Below are 26,553 nucleotides of genomic sequence, written 5' to 3' on the forward strand. Positions count from 1 at the left end.
GTATCTACTAACTTTTTAAATACTAACAACAGAAATTACAATATAGTACATACAGACATTTACTTATAGGATGTAGTTCGGAAAATATGGACATCAATGTCCTCGTCTTGCTTGGATTCACTTTTTGAAAGGAAGTGGGAAACCTTCCATGATGCATCGCAACATGTCTTGTGGAACAGTGTTGGAGCATTGCCTTACTTCTGCTTGCTGTTGTGCAGTCTTGTGGAAAACATCAGCCATCGATCTGAGGTCCACTGGGAGGCATTCTAACTCTCCATACATGTAAGGTACGTTATAAACGCACGCGTATTCTGTCAGAGTTGTCAGTTCAAATCAGTAAATACATTATGCACTAGCCTAACGAAATACTGATATCGAAAATCACTTTGATAAAAAGACCACTTCCCCTTTTAGGGCATTTGCTAAGTGGGATGTCATCTCACTTGAATTTTTTCGGAGCCATCAATTTAAGACACAAACTATGTTTACTACTTCCGATTCTCCCCCCCCCAAATTAATTGATGATTTCACGGTCCCTTGAACAGTAGGGTCCTCGCGACTGTGACTTACATGACTTGATAAATCTATCTCTGACCATACACATGACAAATTATCCGAAAATGTGAGTACCGTGTTCAAGTTAGGTTTTACGAATTTAAATTTTATTATACAACATCAAAAAAAAAAAAAAAAAACGATTCGTTCTCTGTTACTTTATATACACTTTGTTTACGTAGTATTTCACAACAATTTATGACACATTCAGGAATAAAAACATACACCAGTCCCACTACAAAGTAAGCATCATACGTCAGATATCACAGGGATAATAATGCCCACTGTATCTAATTCCCTATGTCTAGTAAGATCCAGCTGTTCACCATTGCTAGGCGAAGGTTGCCTTTTATAAAACCCAAAAAAGCGCACATATGTTTATTTAAATTTAGATTACTTTTAATGTGTTTTGCAAATTAAACAAGGACAAAAATGTTGATAAAAAATTTTAATACACGTAGTTTTTTTATATTCATAAACTAAAATACTTAACTGGTAATAAAAGGCTGACCACATCCCCCCCTGAAACCATGAATTCCTCATTAGTTGAGAATTATTGCTTTAACGCTACGTATATTTTTAATAGTCATGGCGCCCACCAGCGGCCGAGTAGTAAAATCGCCGAACAGTTCGGTCCGAGGTTCGAATCCCGCGAATGGGCATTTTCGTGGTTTTCCCCATGTGTAACGTGTATATGAGCCAGTTCCATTACAAAGTCTTGCACAAAGGCATTCCTCCCCTTAGACAGATAGTCCTCGAGACTTTGCTGTAATTAGATAAATTAAATCAAATTAGATTTTAATACTCATGGATATTATGCCCGACTACATGTGTATACCACAAGGGAAAGGTTTCATTACAGAAAGATTCTGTAAATCTCTTAATTCCTGGCTTAAAAGACAGGTTCGGATGCTTTCATTTATATATTTCTATATGAACGTTAACGACATATAGTAAAATCTATTCCTTATTTTTAAATTTAGACTTCAGATTTTTAAATCGTTATTTGAAAATACCTCAGCTTTTTAGAGAAATTGCCAAACGGTATTGTACGCTGTAAAAGAAAATATCATACTTTAAATTTGTTGTCCATATATTTAAATAATTCTTCTCATTATTACTTAACAGTTTTCTCTGGCTTAATTTTCGAGCGAAACCATTTAACCAGATGACATAAACCACATGACTTATTCACAGCGGAATCTCGATTGCAAACAATGTTAAAAATATGTAAGGGAATAAGATTACTATCCCTGCTTTCAAGATAATATCCAAGTATCTCCAAGCTCCGAGATAAAAATAATTGCTATATAGCTAGTCTTTCAGAGAAAACTTCCATTGTCAAAGTCATGAATTTCCTGGCATTACACTTTCGAAGTACTAAGCAATTTAACAGAAACAAATTTATTTACTACGGAACATTTCAAGACAATACACTGTTACACTTCAGTTAACTATCATATTGCATTACGTATATTAGGATAATAGTATGTTTGTATTAAAGATGCTTCTGCAATATAAGATTAAGATAGCTCACTGTAATTTATTTTGAAATAAAGTACTCGAAATATAAATTTCATAGGCAAGGTATAAATAATTTAAATAACTATCATCCTCCAAACACTACATCAATATCCATACAGAATTAAAATTTTTATTTTAAACGTTTTACTTTGCTTTCAAAATTATTTTACAATATAGTCTTTCAATTTTCGTGTTTCGTTTTTGATCCATTAATTTAATTTTTTTTTTTTTTTCAAAAACATAAAAGATGGTCGAAAATTACGCATCAAATTGAAATTACTTTCTCTGTCTTTTCTTTAAATTCTGCCTACAGCAATGACATGGAAATTTTAAATTCTTACGCTGTTTGTATGTTTATCACACAAGCTTTATCGCCTTAAAAGAAGGGACGCCTTTATGGAGGGCCTACTCAGAGAAACTGGCTCGTATTCACGTTACACATGAGGAAAAACTAGGAAAAGCACCCAAGCGGTTAATCTTCAAGGCCCAGTCGAATTACCAATATTCAGCAACTTTAAATTCACGGCTACTAGTGTGGAGCTTAAATTATGAAAAATAAACATACTTAAACACTCCATGATTCCGACTCGAGCAATTTAAAATTATTTTTGTGTCGCCTCTCATCACCAAACTAGAATTATGTTCTCAAGAACCATAAACGAAAAACAAAGTAAATTTTGTGTCGATAATAAGTTTTCTAACACTATTCACTGTATGTCTTAAAATCAGTTAAAATTTCCGCTATTAAAATGATCGTTAAGTATACATTTTAAAAATCAGTTACATATGTTAGTATAAGCCTATAGCAAAAAAACACTGCAGAAGACCTACTCTATATGCAACGTACACATAAAATAAGATGTATAATGTACAAAAGGAGCAAACTAAATGTAAAATACGGAAAAATGCAACTTAGATTAAATTGGCCTGAGAAATATACGTGGTTCGAATCCTGACACGGCCCGTTTCAAAAGCATGTGTTTCTTCTGTACATCCAACGTCAGTGTAAGATTGAATTTTGCTTCTAACCTTAAGTCATACTGCATTTAATACATTAAAGTAAATAATGTAATAATACTTTTTTCCTCTTATTAAAAAATATAACGCCTATAAATATTAATATTATAGCTCCTTCAACATAATATTTATAATATTAAAGCCATATAAATATTAATACATGCTAAAGACGAAAAAGAGTATTATTCACGAACTATAGCTGATGGAAAAAATTCTTAAAGTTATGTAGCATTAGTAGCTAATTCCAGGTATGATTTCTTGCAAGTCAACCAGCTTCAAGATTCGAAACAGTGTTACAGAGACGTTATAAAAAAAGTATCAAGTCACATACATTGAAAGTAATAGCAATTTAAAATAATCAAAACCAAGCAAACGAACGGACGTTAAAAACAATAACTGCAGATTATAAACAAACGCAGCATGACAAAAGAATGCACTGCAGCAATACGTGCCTTTGTGATGCCAATACTTTATAATGCATAACTAATAAAGAATATGTTTTTCTTTCGGGGAACAGAACAAAATTCGAATCACTAAACCCAATTTACCATGCCACTTAAATAGCATTTTGACTTTATGTAGCGTTATAACGCATTTTATGCAATATAATTTAAAAACAGTAATAAATTGAGAAATGAGAATAATATTAAAAATCTAAGCAGTCACAAGGGATCTCCAATTACATCTCATCTTTTGAATTGCGGTTTGGTCACATGTAACCTTAAACGTATTGCAAAAGGAAGATTGTAGAAATACTATTTCCTGTCTTCCGTGATTCCATCCACGTACGATACTTTCAAGGAGATAAAAATCCCAGAAAACAACTTTGTCACGTCTTCATCGAATGCAGCAAAAATAAATTCTTGAGCCTGGCGTTTCGGATACTCGTAATTCGATGCCCTCAAGGCGGCAGTCATGCGACAACTCAGCACTCTTGTTGAAGTTTTGAGAGAATGAAACAATGGTAATACCAGTGCGCACATACGGAGTAATGGATTCTACGAGAGAAATGCAATTACAACTGCTGTACTGCCATATTGACCCGCTGTTGTTACGCACAAAGTCGCTTAAAATTGAGTTAGAAACAGAATGTTTCCACTCCAAGTAAAAAAGTTGGAACTGTGCATCCGTATATAGATAGGAAGGAGAGGAAACACAAACATGTTGAAGGAGCTAGAGATAACTGACTATTCTTCAGTTACAAACTTCTTCATGCACAAAACAATTTAACTCAAAGTATAATCCGATTTCAAGAGTTCTCTTTCAAATAAACAAAATCTTCTGTTAACGTAATTCTTTTTCTCGGAAAAGAAAGATGCTTTCTTTCCACTATACAATATCAGCTTAAGAGAGCAATTTATAAAAGATTTGTTAATATCAAGACAACAAGAAAAATTAAACAAGACAGCCTTCAGCAACTAATCCAGTTCTGAGACTAGGAAAATATGCATGTAAGACGTTTCTCACAGAGAAAATTCAGATTGAATAAAGCGATTCAAAATCGTTAGTCCTGAAGGTACTTCAACAAGGCTTGGTGGAGGAGAAAACAAAAAGAAATGATGATATTTTTAATTCTATCTCACTGCATTCTCCATTAAAACAAGATGATGATGGTAAAAACTTACTGTTACCACCGGTGACCCAAGCTATATGACAACAAACAAATGTATTTTCTAGTCTATCTATCGTTTTTCATACGCTTATGTATTAAGGAATCAGGAAAGGCGATACTAATATTTTGAGTGAATACAGGCTATGATAATCAGATATCCTGTGAAGTTTACTATTTTCTTCAGAGCGAGGAAAGGTGAAATATCATCAGTGCTATAAGGTATTTTCTCCCTCCTTCTGGCATGTCGTTATGTAACGGTTGATGTCGGCATACTCGGCACACTCGTCGCGTCTTCGAGAGGTCAAGATTCGAGTCCGGGAGAGGGCATTGCTCATTTTTCATGTCTCCTGCGTCAAAAAAATCTAATGACTCTACAGTCGCGCCCGAACTAAAAGGTAGTGGATGATGATTCTTCACCACCAGGACTTGGCAACTGGATTCTAATTCCCAATCGCCTTTAAAAGGGGAGAGTACATAGGGTATTTTCTCCCTCCTTCCGGCATGTCTTCCAGTGTAACGGGCGCCCGAACTAAAAGGTAGTGGATGATGATTCTTCACAACCAGGACTTGGCAACTGGATTCTAATTCCCAATCGCCTTTAAAAGGGGAGAGTACATAAGGTATTTTCTCCCTCCTTCCGGCATGTCTTCGAGTGTAACGGGCGCCCGAACTAAAAGGTAGTGGATGATGATTCTTCACCACCAGGACTTGGCAACTGGATTCTAATTCCCAATCGCCTTTAAAAGGGGAGAGTACATAAGGTATTTTCTCCCTCCTTCCGGCATGTCTTCGAGTGTAACGGGCGCCCGAACTAAAAGGTAGTGGATGATGATTCTTCACCACCAGGACTTGGCAACTGGATTCTAATTCCCAATCGCCTTTAAAAGGGGAGATTACATAAGATATTTTCTCCCTCCTTCCGGCATGTCTTCCAGTGTAACGGTTAGCACATTCATCACGTATTCGAGAGGTCCAAGTTCGAGTCCCGGGGAGGTCACCGCTCATTTTCCATATCTCTTGTTAAAAAAAATAACCTAATGACTCTACAATGCTTTGGCGGGAATTTGAATTACTGATCTTTTAAGTTAGATGTGCTAATCACTCCTGGAAGGGGGAGTGGGAAATAATTTCTTATAACCTCATATCAAATATTACTATACTACAAGTCCTCAAAGGATATCTTTGAAATAATACAACATAAAACCCTTTAAAAATTTCTTTACTCACAGATTACAATGATAGCAATTACAATGTAAAATTTTAATTTGAAGTACTTTAAACTTGTGAACAAACAAACAAAATTTCAAAAGCAAATTAAATTCGAAATATCTGTTTCAAAAAAGAAAACTGAACAGCAAGCCTTTTAAAAAATTAAGACGGTTAGATTTCCCAGAAAACAAACAATGGAAAGTATTTGAGAAGCCTTCAATCGTTGAACAAAGAAGTTTAATGCTCTTCCAGCGGCGAAACGAGCAATTTGCTTTTGTCATGAAAGAAATTGCAGGATGATGATGCAAAAGGCGCTAAGCAATTTCGCGTAGTTTAATATCAAGTGTCAGTAATAATAACTATAACTTAATATCAGTGTCAAGGTTTTAATTAGCTTCCGCATTTCAGAAAGAGCCTGTTCTAAAAAATTTTAATGTTGCATATTAAAAAAAAAATGTAGCTGTCATACAGGCGTAAACAAACCGATACAGATAAATATAGGGAACACCAGAGATGTACAGCCTGCACTAAAAAAAAGGGGGAGGGGGAGGAGCGCGCGCGAGAGAAACACTTCTATACCTCCCGCTGTTTTACTACGCCGATTGAAAAAATTTATCTTATGTTTTTAATGTCTCGAAAGTGAGGCTTAGGATATTCTAGAATTGCATGTAGCCTTGTTCAAACAGCATTTTGACACAAAATCCAGCTTTTCTTAAATGACTGACCTCCCGTACTTCAATTCTACGACTCAACGCACGCCGAAGTGCCAAATTTTGTAAAAATCGCAGGAGTAGTTTTTAAAAAATTAACTCTCAAAATTTTAACTTTTCAGTGTTCATTGAATTTGGTACATATTTATTAATATCTCCCTTTTTATTAAAATTATTTAATTCCTTCTTTCATGAGTTCAAAATGTAGGTTCAATCTAATTAATTTCGCAGCTATTTTCTAATTTCATTTTTAATTTGTATTTTTTTAGCAAGTTTTATAAAATTTTCGAAAACGTTTTTGGAATTATAAAAAGTTTTACTATCACCTTAAAATAGGTGTATTTCTAGGCATACCTGCGAAAAATTCAGAGTTTTTTATTTGAAATTTCCCAAGATATACTTCAATTTATATTTTGGCGCGCTTTGAAGTTTGGTATATTTATTCTAAACGATAATAAAGCCAAATGTGGTTTAACGCACTTTGTTAAAATTAATTGAAAGAATGAACGATGCACGCTTTTTTCCGCTCGTGCACAATGAAAGCGAGAAGAAAATAGGTTACTATAAATAAAAATTTCGCCAAGTGAATATTATGTTTGGCGAAAGTGAAAAAAAGTGAGCTAAGATAAATTTTTCAATTTCTCAGTAAGGTTCTCATCAAATTTTACAAAATTTAATATTTAGGCATAATTTGAGTCGTAAAATAGAAAATGGAAGAAAATTGGTATGTTATTTTTAAAAAAGTCCGATTTTAAGTTAAAATACCTATGTTATATATAAATCTAATATATATCCTAAGTCACGCTTTCAAGACAAAATGCAAATTAAATTTCGTCAATCCGCCCAGCAGAACAGAACACATAAAACTGTTCGCCTCCCTTTTTGCCACAGAATGTATCATGGGTCAATTGACCTTCCCATACTTGATTGAATTGAGCGAATTAAGCGGCAAGCTTTATACATATTTAAAAAAAAAAAAAAAAAGGGGGGGGGGAACGATGAGCAACTGACGCTTTCCAAATGATCTAGAGTTTACTTATTATGATATATAGTGCAATCCCACCGTACACCCCACATCCAGTATTTATTAAAAATAATGATTTAGAACACAAAGAGATAACAACGTAATTTAAATACAATTTGAAATTCATCCTCTGTTTTCACGTAGCAAAAATAACAGATAAAACATAATGGACAAATATAATTAAGTACTGGATAATAGTACTGGATATAATAAGTACTGGTAAATGGATATCTGCATCTTTTCTCGTCTAAGCTTTTTTCTACCACAAACAAGGAATCTGAGGGGCCATTAAAATCTTTATTTCTACAAGGCGAATATAAATATATATATCACATTTAATACTGCAAACGGTATTAATATAATAAATAATAAATACTTCAGAAAGTTTTATTATAATGCTCAAAACAGAATTAACGGCAACAAGTAATGGATGTGCAGCGACGTCATCAAATAGCAAAGAGATATATGAATATGGAATATTGACCACTCCTAACTGCGATGCAAGTGCAATCTGAATTTAGTGGTACACTTCCTGAATGCATGGTCTCTATTGAGACTGATGCAGAGTATGTTCACCACAGAGTTAATTCTGAGAGAAACTGGCTCATTTGTCTTTCACTAAACGGACAAGATCTACCTATTTTTCTGGAGGAGTGATTTGAGGGCTATTGTGAATTGGCAACTCAGATATATGGTGTCATATCAGATATATGGTGTCTGTCCCATATATCTGATAGGGCTGAAATCTTGGGAACTTGTTAGCCAATCACTGAGATTAACATCACCCGTTTCCAAAAGCTTATGCACTGTTCTTTTCGATGTGGTGTGTTGCAATTTCAACCCGTGGATAGAAATTAATCACTGGTAATAGAACATAGTGTTCCGAAATTTCTTTATAGCACTGTTTGCCAAGCAGAGTCCTATTTCCTAATACAAGTAGCTCGATAAGTCTATTTTTCACAGTGCTTCTCGACACCGGAATAATAAAAATACTGGCATATTTCTTCCTTTGCATAGTTTTCCCTGAACATTGCGCAGTGCTAAGTTCATGCCATATAAGCAGGTAGACGTCTAAAATTTAACGGCTGACTGTACTTTCACCCGTGAACCGTGCCCATATTCAGTACAATTACAAAGACTCCACAGTGTGAGTTTGGAACATAATCCACTGTCTATAGAGGCTTTCAGATACTGGATACTCCACATTACTTGATAAGATAAAACTACTCCACATTATTTTATAAGATTCTGCAACCTTCACTGGTTTTTAAATCTTCTCCTCGCGAAATCACGGTCTCTGATGCATGACGTAAATTGCATTTTCATAAACTTTATTCCTTCATGCTAAAATTTCCTTCAAAGGATATTCAAAATATTGTAAGATAAGTCTCGAAAGAGATATTAGACATGCTTTGGAGTTTCAACAGGGAAAAAAATTACATAAAACCCGAATTTTAATTCAGCTCAGCAATTAACATGGACTCTTACTGATATGTTCCTTTAAACCAACAGGACGCAAACCTCAACAAATGCAACTGAATTCTTCTTATAAAAAAATGCATTTGCTCTAAATTTGTTCCATTACTTAACAGTGAATGTTTAGCCTATTATACAAACTACTGATCCAATAGCTTTAATTAAAAGAACAGAAAGAAAATTAGTATCTTGGTTATCTAAATTGTAAAGACACAACTCAGCTGCACAGCGGATAGCTTAACCTAGTGACGAGACTTGATTTTTACCCAGAGATAATATTATATATAAGTTAATTCACTTCAATTTAAGCTTATTTTATTAGTTAACAAGATTTCTTTCTAGACTAGAGGATTCTGCCATTTTAGGAATAACTGCTTGAAATAAAATGTACAAAGAAAAATTCTACGAATTCAGATTGGATGAGTTAAGGCAAAGCAAATCAGGATTATGTAACTATGCTCCGATCTAATTTTCCCAAATCTTCTTCGACCAACTTTGAAGAATCCAAGGGAGAAGAAACGTTGAAGAACCAAGCTCTCAGTCTGTCTTCCTTTCGCTAAAGCACTACAGTTACAAATTTCCCCGCCTCGTACGTAGCATAACGTGGCGCTAATACAAGTAACGCCATTTTTTAATTTTAACTCTAAACAGATAACGACCCTTCAAATAAATATATAAATAAAAAGTGAAGTACTTTAAAAGCAAAAGAATTAGAAAAATACACCACATAACACGTGTTAATAAAACACTTAATTCAGACAAGACCGTGTTCCTAAAATGTATCCGCATGGAAACAGCATGTTTCCAAAACCACATAAATTAAGTAATAAAATAAGAATAATTATGACACGGGAAAACACAAGAATGCTGTTGCGGTCACCGCAGACGGAATATGAACTCGTTATCAACAACTTAAAAATAGAAAAGATTAAGTAGCGGAAATAATTTTAAGAAGTTCCAAGATTTCCTTCCCACAAACTACCGTTAAGTACAAGCCGGTCCGCAACTTTCTCACACGCAAACATCTACGCGAATAGTAACCATCTAGAAACAACTCAAGAACAGTGAATAAAATAAGCAGGTACAGGTAGAAGCTAAGCCAGCACCTCCGTAATACCACAGGTAATTGAGGTATTGCTGAACCTAGCTAACTGTTAAACTTTCCACCCCAATTTTGAGGGAGAACACAGCGGGGGGTGGTCCGAGGTTCTCTCGCCCCTCTTTTTTTTACCATCAACCACTTGGGAGGACTTTCTGAGATAAATGAGCTCTGGTATTAATAGTGTACATAAATCATATTGAGAAAAGACTGTCCTTGAAAAGTTCAACAACTGATGCTTCCAAAAGCAGAAATGTAAGAATAAATGTCTTTTCTAAGGCGTAAGGTGTAATAAGCAAGTCAATAAAATAAGCACACAGTTACATATTTGTCAACAGGAATTAATCCAATCACAACCACATGAAACTGGTAGTATGCATGTGAACAGAAATAATGGGTGGCGCACAAAAAACAGCCTCGTGAGTGTACAGGCAGATGCTAGATTTTCTCACTTATATCATTGTTGCTACTAATGTAAACTGTTTTCAATGCCAATACAAAAGCCACGAAGTCATGTAAAGGATATCAAGCCACTGTGTGTTACGCTGATGACACAGCGATTCTTTCTTGTTCGCTGAACAAGAGATTCGTTATAAAATGCATCCAAGATCGTATGCACAAGATAGAAAATCGGTGCCGAAAATGGAGAACGAGCATTAATGCCTCTCTCAGCTTTTGCTAATAAGCCGTCATAGCAGGAAAAATGTCGATGAAAATTCTATTTAGTGAAAAAGTGCCTAAAGTTACCAAGGTATGTAAGGGTGAGATTGAAATTCACACTCACTTGGAATCCGCACATTTCAGCTGCCATACGTAAAGCAACAGAAGTTTCACGTAAACTTAACGACATTCTTGATGCTTCTTCAGCGTAGGACTTTGCAAGGACAAAGCGAATTTTTTCCTCCATTCTTCGTCCCATACTGACCTATGCTTCCTCTACCTATGCACAGCTTCAAAACCCAATTTTATAAAGTTGCAAGCATTCCAAAACAACGTCCTGCGTAAAATCATGAAGGTTCCCTGGTTTATTTGCAGTGAGGACTTGCGCAAAGATCTAAAACTCAGATTTAAAACCTTTCATCAATAAATTCAATAACTTCTTTAACAAACTAACACTGATATCGTAAACTATGCGCATAACTTTAAGAATGAACTTCTAGATATAGACTTCAAGCTAATAAGAATGTATGCTACTCATCTTCTAACTTATGACATTTAATACTGAATTCAGATTTTCCCACCTACGATGATTATTGGTTTACTCTTTCCTCTGTATTTTGATTACACTTTACATTTCTGAGACACGTAATAAAATTTTCGCAGCATTCGCTGAGTTTTGTGCATGGGTGGGTGACCTGGCCTCCCATGTGACTGGCGCCGAGAATAAACAATCTTTGACTGCTAATATTATGCTGCTCCGCATAATTCTTACAAGTGTAATTTTATACAGTTCGCATATTTTTCTCATAACTCTTCGGTGTTTACATATTTTCACACTCACTCATTCCTCCAGTTTACACGTACGTGTACAATCCACTGCACACTATCTCTTAAAAGCAGTGGGCCTTAAAATTATTTTTGCAATTCACCCAAAAAGGTTTTTATTTGCAGTAAATTATGCAAGGTTTTTCCATACTGGGGTTACCCGAGATGCTGGAAATAGCGTGATAAATTCATGCTGACACCAGACTAAAGATTAGTATCATATTAAAGGGCAAGTATTGTTAGACAAAGAACTGCAATAGTAGACGCTCGTGACAGGTAGATGCGCCGGTTTTTCGTGCGTCAGCCTTTAATACTAGTTCATATATTTGTTTAAAAAAGAAATTCTGTAAGCTATCAACAAAATACAGCAGTACATTTAAGAAAGAAAATAATTCAAAAATTCCATAACTAAAAATTTTTTATTATAACTAAATTCGTATCCGTCCATACACGATGACCCTTGATTACCCCATTAGATAAAACATGCGCAGATGTTGTGAATTTCATTATCGAATATACTCGATATATTCTTTCAGAACACTGAAGGATTTTGTAAACATGACGCATTTAGCATACTGGGATTTCACTAAGACCTACCAGTACGTTTCGTGTGGTTCAGTTCGATTCTGAAGAGATTCATCAAACCATAATATGAAAGGACATGTCTTCAAATTACGCTTAAATTTAAAAAAAAATTTAAACTAATTTATATACAAAATATCTTCATGTCGAAAACTCTGTTGCTGTTGTTTATACTATCGATATGAGATCATCAAAATCAGGTTCATGAATTCATTACGGTCAAGAGTATTGTCGTTGGTCAAGGCCTTGGGAAGCTTATAAGTAATATAATGAAACAACTCAGTTCCAATTTACACAGCACTGCTTAATCCCCCACAACGCTCAAGAAAATTGAACCTAATCTCTTCTTTCAGTCAAAGAAAGCTGCTTATTCGCCGTGCATCTATACTACTCATAATAATAAAAAAAAAATGTTTGTTTTATATATAAAAGCTGAAACTGTATAACGAACTATTAGTAACAAAATTTAACGTTGTTAAATGCTACTTAACACTCAATTAAAAATGATACATAACGAGATTAGATAAAAGGTTGACTAAATAAGGTTTGGCCAATATGGTAACAGTTCATTAAAACGTAACTATATAAATACGAAATAATTAAAATTAAACAGAGCACTTGTAATTTTTCGCAGAAATTCAAACACAGAAATTGGTTATATCTAGTAATATAATTACGCTCTTATACATCCAATTCTACTTTCCTTGGCTATTATGCCCATACTTCACCACAAATGATAGACCAGAGTTGGCCAAACTTCATGTCAGTAAGAGCCGCACGTTTGAATTCAGGAATATTCGAGAGTCGCATCTAGATTTCCTAAAAGCCACAAGTTCATATTTACATCATTATAGAAGTAGTGGAGGAGGTTTTAAATAGAAAGAAATCCCCGATAACTTTGTAAAAAGCGTCTAAACTAAGTAAATACTTCTTTTTGGACACTGAATAGTTTTAGTTTACCATATTTTATACATATATTTTATATGCACGAGCCGCACAAATTGCCTGCGAGAGCCATATCATGCTCGCGAGCCGCACTTTGGCTACCCCTGTTATAGACCAACAAATAGATATTAAAGCATAATTAATATATACAATCAAAAATACAAGAAATTAAACTTACTTCGAACCGTTGTATTCGTCCAGTGAAGGCGTCGTCCGGTATAGGATAAGTGAAAATCTTGCCCGATATAGCGGTGGCATCCGTTATACCCCAGTGTCTTTTAACAGTATCTTTGCCATCGAATGGTTTGTCGCCTTGCTGTTCTTGCACTGCGTTATTGTCCAGATCTCTCAGTAATAAATTCACGTAGTTCGTTTCGTCGTCATCGTTAGTTACAGCACACGTTACAGTCATCCACAATGCAAAGAGCAGTAAAACAAGGTAAGTTCTTGAACGGAATGAAAATCGTCTTATGTGACAGTCTTTACATGAGGCCATAGCGGCGTTTGAAATGTTGTTACTTTTTTATGATAAGACGTGCTTATTTTTGCTGTTCGTTCAAGATTCACATTCTGCAAGGTATGAGAAGAGTTGTCCTTACAAAATTATACACAATCAGCTGCCGGCAAAGCTTGGTCAAACTGAAATGAAAGAAAAAAAAAATATTTTATGCTAAGTTTACTTATAACAATCTCTAATAAATGAAAACTTTTCTAGCATCAAATACTGCAACACTTGAAGTAACTTTTAAAAAATACCTTTATAATATAAATATAGACCAGCGGGGAAACGCATTATATCCGCAAGAGAAAAATGATAAACTCGCTATCATATCTAGAGGTATGGTTAACCATATGTAAGCACTTATGTGTTGGTTCCTTAAAACACCATTTCAAAGGTTCCCACAAAGGTAAAAAGTTCGACAGTGGCTGGTCTAGATACTGCACATTTTGGTAGAATAAAAACTACAGAAGGGGCTATTTTACAGGATTTTCGCAGATAAAGGAGCCATTTTTATTTAAACTTGATGACTTTTCCTTTAATATCAACGTTAAAACGAATGCTCTTTTTAAGAAACTGTATTGTGGGTAAAACGTTGTAGAGTTCCTCACTTTGTAAAGGCTAAGTTGCTGTTGAACGTGAAGAATCTTAAGAACTGCTAAGCGAATAATCGCTTAAGTTCGTGTGACAGGAAACAACAAGATGGAAGGGTAGCTAACCCTTTATTATTCAAATAAGATTTAACAGAACTCCGTCTTGGAGTGTACAATAACAGCCGACACTTGGGCTTGAACTTAAGAGGCTAAGAAACTAAAACTAATCTAAACTAAAGAGATATAGCCGAAGCAAGACTCTAACCGAGTTGGCCCCTTAACGTTAATTGACTGCGAAGCTATCAAGGGCCTGAGTACGGCCGAGCGTAATAACAGCTTTGCGAGAGAGTAGCCAAAAAGGCAGACGCGCGCAAACCAGACACTCTTTGATTCTCTCCAACTTAGCAAGTAGAACTTCGCGGTTAAATACCGCTCTTCCTCATTATGTATTCAGAGTGATTCTAAAACTACGTTCTGGCCGAAGTAATAAGTTGAAGAAGTTTAGAATCGACAGGAAAGGAACTTTAACTCAAAATTTAACTGTTAATAAAATTAACATAATCCTTACAAAGTAAACACGATAAAACACACAAAGAGCTGCTGCACCCCGACGCATCTTTTGTGCAGTATATGTTACCACATACTGCATGCAGCTGGCATATGGAGGATCTACGGTTCGAATCTCTTTCGCAACTGGTATTTGATTCTGGTCCCCCCCTCAAAAAAAAAGATAATCTCCTGTCTACTCTTATATTGGATCTCTGGCAGTTGTTTTTCATTTCGAGGAGGAGATCACAGTCACGCGAGCACATATCTGGTCAGTATGGTGTGCGTACCAATATATCCTATTGCCAGCGTAGCAGAAGATCCGTGACAGCTCTCGCATTCAGACCCTGCGCATTGTCATGAAAGATGGTACGATTTGTCACCAATAAGTGTCGCCATTTTCTCCTGTGTACAGGACTTAGATGGTGTCTTAGGTGACGAATCCCATAATATTGCACGGTGTCATAATGGGAGCGTTGTTACGCATTTATTTTGACGGTAAAGGTAGAAGGTACTAGAATTACGCCATACTTAAAGGATATGAAGTGTGACTATAATCTTTTCTCTACAATGAAAGAAACATTGCGATGGATCACTTACAACACTAAAGTAGATCCATTCAAAAAGATGATATTCACGCTTTAGAACGGTTGTTGTGGTATATCAACAGAATTGGAACTGCTGATGGTGATGGTGGCTTCCAATAATATGGCACAACGTGGCAGATGGGCGGTTATATGAAGAATCATGTACCTGTACTTATAACAAAGATCATTTTAAAGCTATTGACAAATTGCCCCTACTTTGTATCCAACCCTTGAGGTTAAGTAACACAAAAGGTAGATAGTAGAAAATTTTGGATGCAACTATTTCCATTTTCTGCAAACTGTCATTTAAACCTAGTATTTTCAGTTATTTTAGCTAGCTTTGTTATAATTCTTTTGTCTGCTACTGCATCAAAAAATAGTACTTTTTCTTCCATTTTTAAATTTACAGATAAATTAAGCAATAAAAACTTGCAATCAGCTCAACAATAGAAATAATACAAGAAAGTACTGTGAATGAGTAATTCAGATATCTCAAGTTTTCCTGGCAAATTTTTCAACTATTGCACAGTAATTAGGAAATATATAAAAATAATATAAAATTTAAAAATAAAACTAGAGAACTTTAACGAGTATTTTCATATAAAATAAATAAATAACCAATCAATATATATATATATATACATATATATATATAGAGAGAGAGAGATATGTAAAATATAAAAAATACGATGGCGTTGCTCTAAGCGAACAGGCAACCTCTAATTAACTTTCCGCAATTTCAGGATCTTCCCCCTAGACCAGTACTTTCGAGAACGTTCTGGCATGTTATGCAATTGCTTACTATAAATGTAGAGTTCGCGCCATTTTTCATCAGATTGCTTTTTTCCTCTTGCCGCTATAAGACCCTTGTTGCCGCTCTTCCAATCTGTCTTTCTTTGTTTGAATAGCATGAAAGCAGTAAATTTAATCCTATTTAGTCTAAATTACTATCGTCTATGTAATCTTGGAGAATCTAAAAGAATGAATACTTCTATTGATTTGCCATTTGAATTGAATAAAGATGTGGAATCAAAACAGCTAACTTCTTCTGTGTCATTTCATGCCAAGCTTCATTCATGTGCTCGACTGCCAAAATATTATATACATATATATATATATATCAATCCATAATCTCATTTTTAAGTAAAACTTTGTTTTACTGAAAGATGAAGAATGAAGAAAAACTATAAGAAGTAATTTCCAGGCTACTGGAAAGGGTGATTGCTTTTGATTATGGCAAAGCACACGAAGGCTATCTACGTGAAGGAATGCTTTCATGCAGAACGTTTTAAGGGAAACTGCCTCGTATCCACGTTACACATGGGGAAAACCCAGAAAACGCCTATGCAGCCAGCCCGTTCGCCACCCACGTGGAACTACCCACGTTCAGCAACTTTACCGCTCGGCCTTTGGTGGGCCACTGAACCGGTGAAAAAACTTAATACCTGTCGATATGAGGGAAGAATAAAAAGAGTAAATTAAAAAAAAACTTTTTTTATTAAATTTTATACTACAATTTTAGAAACATTCCTAGTTTACTTTTTAGCATACGACAAGCGACTCATAATTGGACTAATAGCATGTAAAGGTGTTTTCTCTACTAAACAACTTGCTTACCAAACACCTAGGCTAATCTTTAGAAGTTAACTCTAATGGTTGGCAAGTTACTGCCCCTTTTAATGCTAAGGACAAATGTTAAAAACTTTATTTTCTACGACTTGTAGTGCTTCAAGCAAGTAACCCACAAAAACAATCATTTATGTGCTACGAAAAGTCGAAAACAAATAGTTCGCTTTCTCGTCGAAACCAACTTACTGCAAATCTACAGTGATGCTGGCTTACAATTCCAATAAAAGCCCTATTCGAAGTTACAACACGTTTGGGTCGGACGAAAAAACACCACCTTTCTACACTCGCTTCTACACCACCTTTTCACACAACATCAGCTTTCTTCAGCCTTTCAACTCAGTTCGTCAGCAGCAAGACAGCGAAAAGAATTCTCTTCAGATTTCCTCCTAAAATTACGCCGCTTGCAACAAAATTTGCATAAACTTCTGTCCTAATTAAATATGAGATGAAACGAAGCATAAACGAAAGAAACTGCATTAGTTGAAAGAAAGAATTTGCGTGTACCATAAAGTGTTAATTAAATTTAAACCATACATGTCAAAAATTAACCCTCTGAAGACGAAACATTAAGTCTTCACTGTAGTTGCTATTTTCTTCATCACAGCTTTTTATGTAAAGACATAAATTAACTAATTTCTATTCCTCAAAAATTTCCTTTTATTTTACGTAGCTTATCAAGCATTACCATGTTCTAAAGCAAAATACAGCGATGTTTTTATGTTTTTTCAATTAACAGAATTCAAATTGCATCTGGTTTTACGATGACAGAAATACTATTGATAGAAATCTTTACCATGTGAGAATTTCTTACAATAACATTGTAGAGACATTAGGTATTTTTTGTAAGCAGGAAAGATGAAAAAAAAAAATGCCCCCGCCGGCACTCCACGGACCTCTCGAATTCGCGTCGAACGTGCTGACCACTACACCACGAAGGCAAGCTAAGAAGGCGGGAGAAATTAAAACATTTTTGCCATCATTTATCTTCTGATTAACTTTACACGTATGAAGCAAAATGTAAATATGGACGCGTGCCCTAATTAAATTTTTGAACTGCGAACATTCAATTTACTCTTAAATGCATTTTAACTACAAGTATGCTTACAAATCCAACCCTTTCTATAATCGTTCTATGCAGTCGGTAATGGAAAACGTAAAGGTATTTTTATGAGTCCAAGTGGACGCCATTTCCTGCGCTAAGTCAACAAAATAGTTCCTCTAACATACCATACAAGAGATATAACTCATATGCATCTTTTGCTGAGAAACAGGCTTTTAATAATAAATAAAATCCTCACGTACGAAAAACAATTTGAAAATGCCGACAACAAAATAAAAAAAGGAATATTTGAGATGGTTGGGCATGCAGGCTTCCGAACATGAAAACAGAGCGAAACATGACTCAGCTGAGGTTTACTTTTCCCCAGACGATGCTAAGACGACATCAAATAAGCGATGGCATTCCGTAGAAGGGAAATAAAAAACACTGTCAAATAAATAAGAAATAAATCCAAGGAAATTTATACTTCTCAACTCTTCCAAGCGAAAGATCTCAACACAGCCCCACATTTCCCCTCCTATGATGAATGTCGGCAGACTACAACCTCCTCCTGGTTTGAAAAGTCGAATAGGGATTGGGCCAAGGTCGTCAGACATTTCCGAAACAACTTTTCGGAGTAGTATTAAGAACGAAACTTCGAGAACATTGAACTTCAAATAATTGCCAAGCTTTTTTTTTTTTTTTTTTTTTTTAAAGCAGCGCCTTAATGGCTTACAAGAGCAGCATGTTCACAGAAATGAAAATTGTCTACATCTCTGTTTCGCCGTTAATACTAAAGCTGAGGTTGTAGAGTTCTATAATGACATCACAGCAGACTGAGAAAGAAAATGATTTTACTCAGGTTCTTAATGATGATGGGACTGTTAACTGTACGAAAGAGAAATGTCATTTGCACTTCTAGATTTTAAGAAAGAAAAGCAGAAAATGTGTCATCTCTATTCCCTCCCCATTTATAATGCATATTTAATATTCCAATAACACAGCATTCAGCATGAATGCATACATAATTCGAAATTAGAGCGGAACAGAATGCGATACCGGGCTTTCAATACCTTTAAGTAAAAATGCTAATGCATATTTTTCGAAAAGACATAAATAACACAAAAACAATCTAAGCTACTAAAACGTATCATAAGACAACTTACTGAAAACATGAAATATTCTGACAGATTTCTCAAGAAATAATTAGCCGGCATTAAAATAATTTATCATTTACTTTCGAAATAAATACTCCATAGAGATGCGCATGCATCATAAGGTGAACCTAAGAATTCAAACGCTAACGTCAAGAATTTACAGCCTCAAAATTATTGATGCAGCATGTAACGACCATCAACGATAATATCTCAAAAAGGTATTACGCTGCACACAAACAATAATTAAGCACGTTTATAATTCTATCTTCAAAACTTATAACCCGGTTCACGTTGAAATAATTACCTCCAATATAATGAATAAATTCAACATATCAACAAAACACTCTTAGATTAAAATTTTTTAAAGCCTTCAAATTTTCACTTTAACAGGCATATACAACAATACAAGAATTAGAAATAAAATTTCACAGCTCTGATTTTTGGCTGAAAATTTAGAGTTTTAAGTTCCATTTTTTTGGTGGTTGAGATACAGATGTATGGTAGATAGATAATACAGAGATGAGGCAAGCTATGAGTGAATCAGTGGCGCAGCAAGCATAACCGGCGCCCGGGGCAAAGTACCTTTTAGGCGCCCCCCCCAATAAAAACACTTCCAATAATATAATTTATAGAATCTAGTCTTAATAAAAATAATGCAAATAATAATAAAATGCTGAATCTGCCATACAATACTCCAAAATATGTTAAGAATAGTCACTACCTAACTACACTAGCATTGGATTCGGAAATGTATCTGTGTCAGCAGAAAAATCAGACATACGATGATCTAGAATTAGTTAAAAAAGTATTATTTATTTTACATATTTTTATAATTGTTTTTAAAAAAGTACAATTTTTAAGTTGTATTATAGATAAGTAGATATATTTATTAATAATAATATAATATTATAATACATTAATACAATTAATTACTATGTATACTTCTTGACTTAGATCTTTCAAATTTTTCTCTTTCCACACTTAAAAATGCTAGATGACTTGTTGATTGTAAATATGTCAAAATTTATTTTAATTTGCAGAACGAACGTTCATAGCTAGCATTTGATAATGAAATAGTAAGGAGTATTTGAAGTGCGACCCTTAGCTTTTAGAAAAACATCTATAGATCTGTAATGGAGTTTTAGGTTGCGTTTCTTTTCTACTGCGGAGTAACGTCATGCAGTCACATTCACTGCTCAAAACAATTAAGGGATATTGTGGATTCGGTATGAAATAACCATATAATCGACAACCTTTTTAAGAAAAGGAAATAGAAGAGATTATAAAGGAAAATTATAACATTTACATATTTGGGAATATGCAAATTTAGTCTTGTGACGTCTTGTCTATGCTTTTTAGATAAGGAGTAAGCAGCGACCTGAAGCATTTCTTTTGCATTAAGAGATTAAAAACAATTGACATGCGTTGAATGCTTTGTAGCAGTGAATATATGATGTCTCAACAACATGACTTAGTTGAATCGGTAGCCAGGAAGGCCATCAGTCTTTTACAGGAGAGTCAAACGCAATCCATTGTAGCGGAAGCGTTAGGAGTCTTCCAAAATGTCATTTTCAGACTACGGAATCGGTTTCTGGAAAATGGATATGTTTGAGAAATTCGGGACAAGGTCCTGTTATCGTTTTAAAATAAAAAGCGGGATACGTGCATTTCGTTAAAATAAAAAGCTATACGTGCATTTCGTTAAAATATGTATATATATCAGCACTTGCTTCCTAACCAACTACTCCAGATTAAACCCTGTTTTAAATTTGAAAAAACCTTGGGTCAACTAGTTATAAACCACCACGTTATAAAAGATCATAGCACATGTAACTGCCAAATGCCTATCTACAAAAAATATGTCGATCCTTTCCACCAACATATTGTCACAGGAGATCTTAATATTGTAGAAAATATTGAATTACGTAACCTTATGCAACTTGGCACCAAATTTCGTCCCACTTTCAGTCTTAATAGACACGTCTGCCTCAAACAATTCAATAATGATCTAGATAAATTTATTATTATTGCTAGTACAAGATCCAATTTACCCACTACAACCTTTCTTGAGTGGAAAGCTGCACTTATAAAAGAATTTCAATGTTTGCTGTTCAAGGCGCCTAATTTCAAATCTTTACACAATAAAAAACGCCTGGAGGATCTCATTCAAAAATTGCAACATAACTTTATCATCACGAAGATTGACAAAGCAAGCAACAATTTTAGTATTATTTGACAACACTTCTACTACAACCTTCTGCATAAAGAGTTAAATAACACTTGCACTTACCAAAAAATAACTTCCAGTACTCAGATTCTTCTAAATAAATTTAAAGCACTACATAAAAGACTTAAAATACAACCCCAGAAATATAACAACAGGTTTGCAAATCTCTATGCCTTACCGAAATTTCATAAGTCTCCAATTAAATTCAGGTTCATAGCTAATAGTACAAAAAGTTATCTCAAAGAAATAGATTATCTCTTTGCGCAAAAACTTCGTATGATTCGTGAACTAATCAATAACTATGATTTTAAGGGTTTGCATTGCAACTGGATGATCTCTAGTAATGAACTAGTTCTTAAAACTCTGAATTCACTTCAAATAGAACATATCCAATGCTACGACTTTGAAAACCTTTATACTTCTCTACCACTCGAAGAAATTTTTACAAGTTTACTTGCTCTTCCAGATTTATTTCCACAAATTTCTACCATTCTCAGCAACGAAAAATGGCAGCTGTTCCTTACCAGCGTACTCTTCAATAATTTTATTCAATTTGACAATTACATATATAAACAAGTTCAGGGTATACCTATGGGCGAGAATTTTTCAACTTCAGTTTGTGAATTATTCCTGTTCACTAAAGAACTGACCTATGTACGTTCACTCAGTACGGAAGAAAGTCTCTTTTTCCAACACATCTATAGATATATTGATGATGTCATAGCATTTAATAACTACAACAAAATAGAAATCGCTAATATCTACCCTGCTTGCTTAAAACTTAATAAAACCAATACAGAACAGCATGATGTAGTCTACCTTGATTTACATATTATAGATTACCATTTTATTAAAGTTTACGATAAAAGAAGAGAATTTAATTTTTCCACACTTAAACTCACTAACTGGAATTCAAATATTTCCAAAAGAGTCATAATCAACACAATTTATTCACAGCTACTTAGAATGAAAAGAATTTGCAATACTGCGGAACACTTACAAGAAGAAATACTATACTTCGTAACTATTTTAAAAAGTAACCAAATACCACATAAAATAATTAAAAATTCCCTTACCAAAGCTGGCATTTAGCCTTACCTATTTATAGATTTTTTGAATTAGATAATGATTTTTTATACCTAAAGCTACGGACGGTTTAAGAAGGATGGCTAATTCAGAGAATCTATTGTAAAAATGTACAGAAAATTCTTGTTTATTCATTCTCTTTCCTCCAAAAAATTTTGGCACTTAAATCTTAAATACTATTGTGTACATAATTTTAAATTTCTATAATGGCCAATTTTACTGCTTTTATTAACAAATCGGGCTTTTTTCATTTTTCATAGTAGCTTGATCGCCCGCTAGCTTGAAGAATTACGACTTTTTAACAAATGACTGTTTTTTTCCTTTTTCTCATGCTTTAATGGCCAAGTTTTTATAGTTTTAGCTGAATTTGCCATTTTCACTTCGAAAAAATTTTTTCCATCCTACTACAAGCCAAGCGCCATTTTTTGAGATCTTTACTCGGTTTCCGAGGTTTCCGGCCCCCTTCGATAATAGGAGACGAGTTGCAGACAACGAAAATCACTTCGCATTGGCTAAACGCCCACAGCACTTCGCTCCCCTCCGTACGTCATCCAAAATAAGACGCTAGAAGTTAGCAGCCATTTTTAAACAAGTTTCAGAGGGACAGCTTTGCATCGCCAAAGGTCAGTTTTTTGTTTCTTTTGTTACAACTTTTTCTTGGTCTTAGCAAGACCCACTGAGTTTGTACGTTTCTTTTCTTAATTTTTTATTTTATATTAATTACAGGTTTTCTTACAGTTTTCTAAAATCTATTATTTTATAATTAAATTGTTAATCTTTAAGCTTGCAGGCCCAGCCCGTATGTTTTTGTATTTTTAGGACTAATAGCTCATCGCTATTTATTTTCGTTTTGATTTTAATTTTAGACTAGATTTAGGAAGTTTTGATTTTGATTAACATATTTTAACACCTTAATGTGTCATTCTCAGCGGACGCGTCGGGAAATTGAAACAGAGAATTGAGACTATTAAAATTTCCAAGACACTTTGTCAAAAAAATTTTTTAGCGAAAAAGTTTCAATTGTCTGTTTCGGCGAAACGCGTAATGGGGTTAGCTTGATTCGACGTTCAAATAATTGAAATTTCCCTTGAAAAGCCTGTTTGGAAGTCGAATTTGGCTAATTTACCATTTTCCGCTTACTTTTTTAACTTTTTCAGTTTTTTAATTTTATTTATGTTTTACATGTCTAATGATTTGCTTTTCATGTGTATTAATTTTTGAAAACGTTTTAAACCTTTTGGAGCAGCAGCTCTTGGTAACTTTTAGGCGAGCTTTCTACAATTTTTATATTTTACTTATTTTGCAGCATATTGCGCAAGATGTTTTCTAGACCAAAATTGGTTTTTCACAAATTGTTATTACTGCTTTGCTTGATAAATTATATATATATATATATATATATATATATATATATTTTTTTTTCTTTTAGAGAAATAAAGTTGTCACAAAGAATGTTTTGTATTCGGAGATATTTGGTTGATGTACTGCAAACATTTTATTACACATTTTATCAGACAAATCAAGAAAATAAATAATTAATTATATTACAATAATTATTAATTTTAACTATATTTTACAGAAATCGATCAAAATAATAACTGAAATTTTCCGGAAAATCTTGTTTGGAGGGCATTTGGCGTCCCTTTGCGAGCGGCGCCCGGGGCATCATACACTCCCTTGCCCCCCCCTTGCTACACCACTGGAATGAATTACTATGTCGAATGGCCAAGAGTGTCCCCTGGCAGTAAATTAATTTATTACTTGTGACGCTAAGCCTCAGACTTAATGAAAGAATTGGGTTATTAAACAGTCCTTTGTTTCATTAGTTATACCTTTCATTTAATAAATATAAGTTCTAAAGAAAACTGTCCCTTTGTATCCATCCAGTATTACCAACTTGAAGTTGTCACCACTGAATTAAAGCCCACCGTTTCAATGATAAGCACAGCAAATGCTTATGCAGGAAAATACAAGAACAACATTCCTAAAGAAAAAAAAGTGCACTACGCAACGGAAAAAAATCAAGGAAAACGAAACAAAAATTTTCACGGGAAACGAAATCCCGTTAAAATGACGTAGCTGACTGCTGAATTTGAAAGTGACGTTACAAAATTCCGGCTCCGTTAAATACTTCAAAGACGTTGTTTACTACATTTTTATTGCAAGCGTCAGTGGAATATTTTTGAAGATGAATTTCAAATTTGTACTGGTCTACAAGTTATAAAATTTAACTAGCATTTAATTTGTTTTTACTTTCTTTTTGTATTATTTCTGTTACGGCAGTTTTAGAATTTACGAACTGTAAAGAACGGCGACAGAAAGCTTACCGTTGGTATTGTTCGTTCGACAATCAAGGTAGAGGACCTAACACAGTACAGTCCTACCAATTAATCGACATAATACTGAACCATAAACTTTGATTGAGGAAAGGAATTTTTTAAATTAAAGTAATATTTAAAAAAATTTGAAAGTTTTCAGATTTTACATTACGCTCAAAGGAGCTTTTTTTTTTTTTTTTTTTTTTTAAACGTTTTGTGTGTTACCTTAATTTATTATATATCATGTTCTTCGAACTTAAACCATAAAATGCAGTTCAACAGCAATATCGCAAAATAATTTTAAAATGAGCATATCTTTAGAATTTCCGATATACGCAGCTTCGCGCGCTGGAGATAAAAGATGTTTTTCCCGTACAGTGTTGCCATTTCTCGCTTTGAAATCGTTGAGTTTTTTAATGGAAAACTCATAAATGCTTTACAACATTTGCAATAGATAATAAAATAAATTCAAAATTAGGCCTTCCAGGTGCAAATATTCGGGTGGAGACTTACGTTATTCAAAATTTGATGACTCTACGTACCGTTGTTTTATCACAAGGCTAAAACCATACATACATTTATGCAGATTATTAGATATTTTATTTTCTTCATTATTTAATTTCTTTAAATATAATACAGGGCTCTAATATTTGGTGGCAACAATTTGAAAAATGAACCGACATTTATAGTGAACCAATGTAAAATGTCAAAATTGAATTAATAGCCCTTAAGAGCTGACGCCCTTTAGGTTAACAAGTTTTTCTAGCTATATACCCCATCCTACGCCTTAATCAAAAATAATTGATGGATCGTTTAGTAAAGATTCAGAGATGGAGAATTCCACTAAAAAAATAAATAAAACATTATGATAGGGCACAGCTGTTTAATTCACAGCACCGGAGGAGCAACTCATACCAAATATGACAGCGCCGCTTTTCTTAATTTTCGGTGCAGATGATAGTGTGCGCATTCAGAATAAAGCACTCAAGCGAAAGTTTCTTAGATTAACTCCATAACTTGTAACTTGTTTCTCCTTCCTTACTTCCCTCTCTTTATCTGTCCCTTTTCCTCGAAAAAGAGAGGCGCTCTTAAAAATAAAAGGAGAGAAAAAACTTATGAGCTTTGGCCGTTAAAGCTCCCGCTTGATCCTGTTCCTGATTTCATTCTTGATGAAGTTCGAATCCTTCTTCTGTCTCAAGTCGTTCGCTTTGATCCCAGCAATCGGTCTTAGTTCCTAAATCCGGCCGTTAGTGGCGCGCGTGTCATTATTCTATGTTATCCTCGAATGCAGAGATGCCTTCTCCTTCTCTTGCCCCCTTTTCTTTTGAATTCTTCGTTATTATTGCTGCAGATTGTTTCACTTTTCGTTGCCATAGCTCGCAGTTCTTATTATTTTGGCAGAGAGACTTTGATGGATCGCATTTTTGTTCCGCGATGTTTCTTTTTATTCGTTTTGATGTTTATTATTACGAATGTGAGTTTTCTTTGTTGTTTGCGAGCAAGGGAATTGGGACATCACGTGATGAAAAATGAAAGTTCTGTTTCTGAGTGTGATAAAGCAACCGAAAACTTTTCGGCAAAGAACATGGCTCATAAATCGTTCAGAAACATATTCTTCGTTTACTTCTTTAAAA

General features: G+C 34.3%; 1 protein-coding gene across 2 annotated transcripts in view; it reads right to left on the reverse strand.

Annotated features, from left to right (window-relative positions):
* Window positions 1-26,553, reverse strand: part of LOC118184134 (dystroglycan 1-like) — a 232,169-nt gene that overhangs the window by 71,243 nt on the left and 134,373 nt on the right. For both annotated transcript variants that reach the window (XM_035353784.2, XM_085815940.1), the window contains one exon: window positions 13,417-13,877. In XM_035353784.2, the coding sequence (XP_035209675.1) occupies window positions 13,417-13,734 (318 nt within the window). In that variant the 5' untranslated portion in view covers window positions 13,735-13,877. The remainder of the gene's footprint in view (window positions 1-13,416; window positions 13,878-26,553) is intronic.

Source organism: Stegodyphus dumicola, chromosome 4 (genome assembly GCF_044657685.1).
Source record: "Stegodyphus dumicola isolate Sdum_Otavi_A_Nest chromosome 4, ASM4465768v1".
Classification (NCBI taxonomy): domain Eukaryota; kingdom Metazoa; phylum Arthropoda; class Arachnida; order Araneae; family Eresidae; genus Stegodyphus; species Stegodyphus dumicola.